Raw genomic sequence first — 6,952 nt, forward strand, 5'->3', positions numbered from 1 at the left:
CTTTAAGTTGTTTACCTAAAGTGCATTAGTCAATTCTAAGTCGTACTCTATGCGTGCACTACCCGTCCCATGCCTATGGTCCAGGAGGCATTTGGACCACTATTTCAGGGTGGTTCTAGACTTTAACTTAGGTTGCTCAAAAGGGAAAATACTCGGCGACAAGCAAAACATTTAGGACTTCCACATATAAGCAAATAAGGGCTCAAGTTAGCCTCCGCATTTAGACAACAAATGCACGCCAAACTGATTAACATTGACATATTTTAATGAGTTAAGGTTGCAGAATCCTATGGGCAAGATCTCTATGTGATACCAAATTAATGAGCAGACAGCTACACGAAAAATCCATTTCCTAAATACGATTTCCAGAAACCTACATAATCTGCCTACAGATTTAAGCATAAGGGGATTAAACCTATAGGCATGATGTCTAGGTGTTCTACTCAATAATAAATAATGGTAATCACGTAAGGATATTCAGAATTACTTATTTAGTCCTATAGGCATATTTTCTAGTGATAATAATGACATAGTGTCGAGAACTCCTGTATAAACGAGCAAGATGATAATTAAACTGATTCAGACCTATAGGCATGCTTTCTACAATTTAATCCGATTTTAGATCCTATAGACATGATCTCTACAATTTGTGAATAGGGAAACATGTAAACGCATATTGAATCATACAATTCCCTATATGCATGGTTTCTAATAATCACAAATCGAACACAATTGAACCGAGTATTTAAACCATAGGAAGGATTGCTAGCATATAATGACTGAACATAATAGGATACCTATAGGCATGATTTCTAACACACGATAACTAAACACACATTATTGAACCTATAGGCAGGATTTCTACCCCATTTATTGCAAATATAAGATAAAAGTTCCTTACCCAACTTCACCAATACCCCAAATATTATTACAATAATTATTACATACCCAGAATGAATAGCATGAATTACATAAGAGAATAACTATAGGGAGCCTACAGCAGGCCCAAAATACACCTGGATAGGCCTGGCCTTTATTCTCACAAATCACAACAGTCTCCAAGTTACATACTCATACACATACAACAGCCAGGAATTGAATGATTCACCCAGTGAGCACAAGATAGATTTGAGCATATAGCACCAAAGCCCTAGTGTGTCAGAGTTCCAAGTGCTTCAAGAACCCAGGGCAGTGCTCACACTAAGGTGGTTAACAAGAATATTTCAGAGGAGGGATTAGGGGCCAAATCCTAGTGTGTCAGAGTTCACAAGGGTCTCTATTAAACCCTGAGCAGTGCTCACAGTAGGGAGGCCAAAGGACAGAACTTGGGCAGCATTGTCTAAGAATAGGATTTAAAAGAGCTTAGGTGAGAGAGAAAGAAAGACCAAAATTAAGAAGACAGGAATTTGGGATTTAAATAGACATGACAAAATTGAGTTAACAAGCAGACACTTATATAGAACTTAAAAAAAAAGAACAAGTTTAATGAAACTAATAAACATGTTTCAAACTCAGCACAGTAGCAGTCACATGCTAAAAGTTAGCAAAGAACATGTTTGCAAGTTTGGCAAAGTCATAGGTGTAGAATGAGTTAAAGCATGTTGAATCATGTTAAGTACATAACCTAGTGTTATTATCAAGAAAACTAGAACAACATCATAGAAGGGGGGAGGGCATCATGTTTACAGTCCTAAGTCAAGACACACACTCAGTAAAATCATGTTAAGTAGCAGGTAACTTTGTTATAATGATCTAACCAAAGATGATCCAGTTTGTGTCAAAGGATAAAGCACCAATTTGAACATGATGAGACAGCTATTCCAAATTACAAACAAACACTAGAGGGGGTGTGGGATCGAGTGATCATGTTAACACAATAGCAAAGAGGTAGATTATAACTAGTAATAAGAGTCACGGATGTGAGGCATTCACTGCAGGGATTCAGGGTAAGAGGATAAACATGTTCATAGGCATTCAAGGATTGATACACTAACTGGATAGACCTTAAATAAGTTCAAATAACTTCGGCACAAGTAACATTAGGAGCAATTAAGTGTTAAAGGGACTAAGACATACAGATTTGATAGAGCTATCCTTAAACACCCTTCCAAAGCATATTGAATAACAAATTCAGTAGTAATCACATATACAAATCAGGGACATGTAAGAATAAAAGTGCAGAAATTAGGTGACTCACCAGTTATGCGAAAAAAATGCACAAAGTATGGAAGTCCACAGTATATAGCAAGATTTCAGAGCTGACTGGCCTTGGCTCCCAGCCGGCCAAAGTTAGAGTATAGAATACAAAATCAGAATAACCTTAGGTCTAGTAAGTCTATAGTGAGTTCAGAAAGTAGTCGAAGGTCCCTTCAAAAGGGAATGGGGGAAGAGTATATATAGTGATGGAAATCAGGACATAAATATGGAAACAAATCAGTCATATGCAAGAAAACATTTTAGAATCAGTTATAGGTAATTTAGGGCACAAATCAAGTGATTCAGCAAATGAGGGAAACACCCGAGATTATTCAGAATATTTAAGGTAAATACACAGACACACCAAAACACAAATCATTCAGACTTATTAAGGCAGACTTTAAAGGACACACAAATAAATATCGAAACAAAAATCATTCAGAATATTTAAGAAACTATTAACAAAATATTATTCAGAATATTTAAACAAATATTAAAGTAAAAATCAGGGAAAACATAAGGAAAAAAAGTAATCGAACACAGAAAGATTCACCAGAATCGGTAAGAAAAGGAGAAAGTTTCCAACCCTAATTTTAGGAAAAGTGTGAAATCAGTGAAAAATAAAGTAAAAATCGCAAAAAATAAGATGAATAGAAGCGGAATAACATTAAAAATCAGAAAATCGGACCTATTTTGGTCCGATTGAAAGGGTTTGAAAACCCTAATTTGGGGTAGGTAAGAATCATCAATAGATATGAAGAATATCCGTTACTCACAAAGAATCAATGATGAACATAGACGGAATAGCCACCGAAATTGGAGGTGTGAACCGATTTGGTTCGATTTTGGCAAGATTTTCTTTCCATGTTAGGCAAGCAACTAAGTAAGATCATAGACGAGTGGCCAGTGGCGAGGAGAGGTAAATAAGGTAAGGGAATCCATGGTGGATTCCGTTTTGGGGCCGGATTTAGGGGGTTTGATAGGAACGGCAGCTAGGGTTCATGAGAGATGAGAGACGAAGAAGTTTCGGGGCGGCGAGGTGGTATAGAATGATTAGGGTTAGGGGTTTAGGTTGGTTTAAAGGGGAGGGTGTAACGTGGACCATTGATCTTAGAGTTCAACGGTCACGATTTAAAAAGGTCCTGGGTCGGGTGTTTAAATGGGTATGGGGATTGGGATAATGGGTCTTGGGCCAAGGGTATTGGGTTGGTGTAAGGGTGTTGGGTTAAATCCGAAAATAGGGGATTTTAGGGCTAGATTTTAAATACCCACTATTTAACAATTAAATAATTTATAAAATAATTAATAAATAACAAAAATATCATTTGTATATGAAAATGATTAAAAATAATTACTTAATATTATAAAAATATAAAAAGTTATTTTCTGTATGAATAATGTAATTATATATGCATATGGGCTATTATTGCAAAATATGCAATTTGGCCCTAAAATATGCAAGTGTAATTATGATAAAATGCACTGAAAATATTTAAAATCTCATATTGGTATAAATGATAAGTTCATATGATTTAATCATCATAAAAATAATTTTTAGGGTAATTATTGGATATTTATATAATTAAAATGCAGAAATAAATTGATTTAAAGTCTTTAAAAATTATGAAAAATACTTGTGTATGCTTGTAAATCAATTATGATGCATATGCGCTATTTTGAAGGGGTATATATATATATATATATATATATATATATATATATATATATATATTTTAAAAAAATATGAGATCAAGGCTGAGCATCAGCGACCCGCATGACTACTACAACAAATTGAGATTCCAAAGTGGAAATAGGAAAGGATTACTATGGATTTTGTCACCGGTCTACCACAAACCCTTAGAGGTTATGACTCGGTATGGGTGATTGTAGATTGTTTGATAAAATTAACATACCTTTTGCCAGTGAAGACTACATATAGTGGAGTAAGATATGCCCAGATATTTATGAAGGAAATTGTCCGACTTCACGGAGTCCCCATATCCATCATCTCTGATAGAGGATCACAATTTACCTCACGCTTTTGGAAATCTTTTCAAGAAGCATTGGGTACACGAGTAGATATTAGTACTGCATTTCATCCACAGACAGACGGGCAGTCTGAACGTACTATACAGAACTTGGAGGATATGTTGAGAGCTTGCATTCTTGGGTTTGGAGGTAGTTGGGACGCATCTAGCTTTAGCTGAATTTGCTTACAACAATAGCTTCCAGTCCAGTATTCAAATGGCACCGTACGAAGCATTATATGGTAAAAGATGTCGTTCTCCTATTGGATGGTTTAAAGCTGGTGAGACTAACTTATTGGGACCTGACTTAGTACAAGAAGCTATGGAAAAAGTTCAGTTGATCAGACAGAGATTGCTTACAGCTCAAAGTAGACAAAAATCTTATGCGGATAAGAGAAGAAGAGATTTAGTGTTCACAATTCGGGACAAAGTGTTCCTACGAGTCTCTCCTATGAAAGGTATGATGCGGTTTGGGAAAAGAGGCAAGTTGAGCCCCAGGTTTATAGGACCGTATGAGATACTAGACCGAGTGGGAGCGGTGGCTTATCGTTTGGCACTTCCTCCTGAGTTGTCCTTTATTCATCCAGTTTTTCATGTCTCAATGCTAAGGAAATGTATATCAGACTCATCTCAGGCGCTTGAAGCACCCGCTATATCGCTTGATGAGAAGTTGTCTTACGAGGAGAAACCGATGGCTATTGTAGATAGGCAAATAAGGAAGCTACGGTCAAAGAAAATTGAGTTCGTAAAAGTCTTATGGCGAAATCATACAATTGAAGAAGCTACTTAGGAAATAGAAGATGCTATGCGAGTCAAGTACCCCCATTTGTTTCAGTCTACAAGTACGTACTTGAGTTAAATTCGAGGACATAATTTCATAAGGTGGGGAGGATGTAATACCCTATATTTTTAATAAGGGTGTATTGGTCATTAGCAAAATAATAATAATAATAATAATAATAATAATAATAATAATAATAATAATAATAATAATAATAATAATAATAATAATAAGAAGAAGAAGAAGAAGAAGAAGAAACTAACTATAATAAAACAAAACAAATCATAAAAAAAGGAATAAGGATTCAAAAAGGGTCGAAGCCCATTCTGTGGGAAAAATCAAACACAAACGAAAAGGGGAAAAGGGAAAGCAGCAAAAGCTGCGCTAAAGAGAAACAGAGCATTGAGCATACAAAAATAAAAGAACAAGGGACCAAGCTCGGCATAAGCAAAACGGACAGAGGCGATCAAAAGCTACCACAAAGTGGGTTTACTTTGTTCTAGCAAAGGGATTTACAGAGAAGGGGAACAAGGTAGGTAAATTTTTTAACTTAATTCATAAATTCCATGGCTATAGAGTTGGGGTTGAGAATTAGTTGAAGAATTAAAATTAATGAATTAATGGAGTTCATGGAATTTTTCATGAATCGGTACTATAGGTTTGGGGTATAAACTTATATATTCTGTATATGCCAATAAAAAAAAGGGATATTCCTTCAAAAACCTTCTGTTTCGTTAGTGATTGGTAATCAAATATGATTGCTACTAATATTGGTGAAAAATTTACAATGTAATTTTGATAGCAGCGAGTTGGGATACTGAAATGGGTCTTGATATTTCAAGTAGAATAAGAGGGATTTGTTGGGTTATTATAATTCAACGAATTAAGAGCCAAACATTAAACTCTGAGGATTGAGCATTCTAAATTAGCTATGAATTAGCCTAAACATGAAAATTAACATGAGATCGATATAATATAATTATAGATTGATTGGAGGAAGTTGTACGAATTGCTTGAGGTGAAGCATTTGGTATTTCAGCACGAGTACTGTGAGTAGTAATCTTACCGCACTTTGTATTTTCATAACTTACATGATTTAAACATGATTTTTAATATGAATATGTTACCGATTATTTTGAGTTGCATATGGGATAAGTCTTTTACTCGATATGATATCGAAATAGTTATTTGAGATGATTACCGTTGTTTTAAATATTTCCGTTGTCACTAGATCTGTTTTACCGTTACTTGAATTTACTGTTATTGAAATAAAATTATATGATTTGATAAGAACCGAAATGCTCTATATTTTTAAAAAATATTTTTCTATGAGTATATACGAATTACAGAGACAAGTATAAATGAAAGTAGACTTTGAAGGATCTCGTAGCTAACGGGGGGTTCGTTAGACCTAGTGCACCTTGTAATTACCGATTACCGTTATAGCCCTCGATAGTGGGAAGGTAGAACTAGCATACTGTTACCGATTTTCCTCGAGTAGGGACTACCGTTATATTTGACTTCTTGCGAAGAAGTCCACAGTTATACCGATTACATGATCCGTTCATAGAAACCTCCCAAAATGTGAATATTGATATTATATAGTGGTTACCGAGTTTATTACTGAATTGTTAATTATATTATACTACAAGAAAAACATGATGCGACTGAAAATTATTTATTGTTTCTGAAAAGGCATTTTTTTGTTATTTTCTATTTGATATACTAGCATGTTTTCTGACTTGTCCCCAATAAAAATGGTTGTAGTTTAGTGTTATTACTCACTGAGCTAGCGACTCACTCCCCGTAATTTTTTTTACAGAGACAACAGTTGACGCGGGCGAGGATTTCGTTAATTAGAGCGCACAGGTTGAGAGAGAGGGGAAGGCTCGAGATTTGGACCAAGTGAGATGCATCAAGGACAAAGATGGTAGAGTATTGATGGAAG

The 6,952-nt window shown here is 35.2% G+C and overlaps 1 protein-coding gene across 1 annotated transcript; it reads left to right on the top strand.

Moving 5' to 3' along the window:
* Positions 1-4,440: 4,440 nt before the first annotated feature.
* Positions 4,441-5,013, top strand: LOC107810924 (uncharacterized). The gene has a single exon (XM_075247716.1). It carries the CDS (start codon positions 4,441-4,443, stop codon positions 5,011-5,013), a length of 573 nt encoding a protein of 190 aa, XP_075103817.1.
* Positions 5,014-6,952: the final 1,939 nt, after the last annotated feature.

The sequence above is a fragment of the Nicotiana tabacum genome, chromosome 24, assembly GCF_000715075.1.
Source record: "Nicotiana tabacum cultivar K326 chromosome 24, ASM71507v2, whole genome shotgun sequence".
Taxonomy (NCBI): Eukaryota; Viridiplantae; Streptophyta; class Magnoliopsida; order Solanales; family Solanaceae; genus Nicotiana; species Nicotiana tabacum.

Excerpts from the sequence above, each read along its gene's own strand:
- LOC107810924 (XM_075247716.1), top strand. The coding sequence starts at position 4,441 with ATGGCACCGTACGAAGCATTATATGGTAAAAGATGTCGTTCTCCTATT.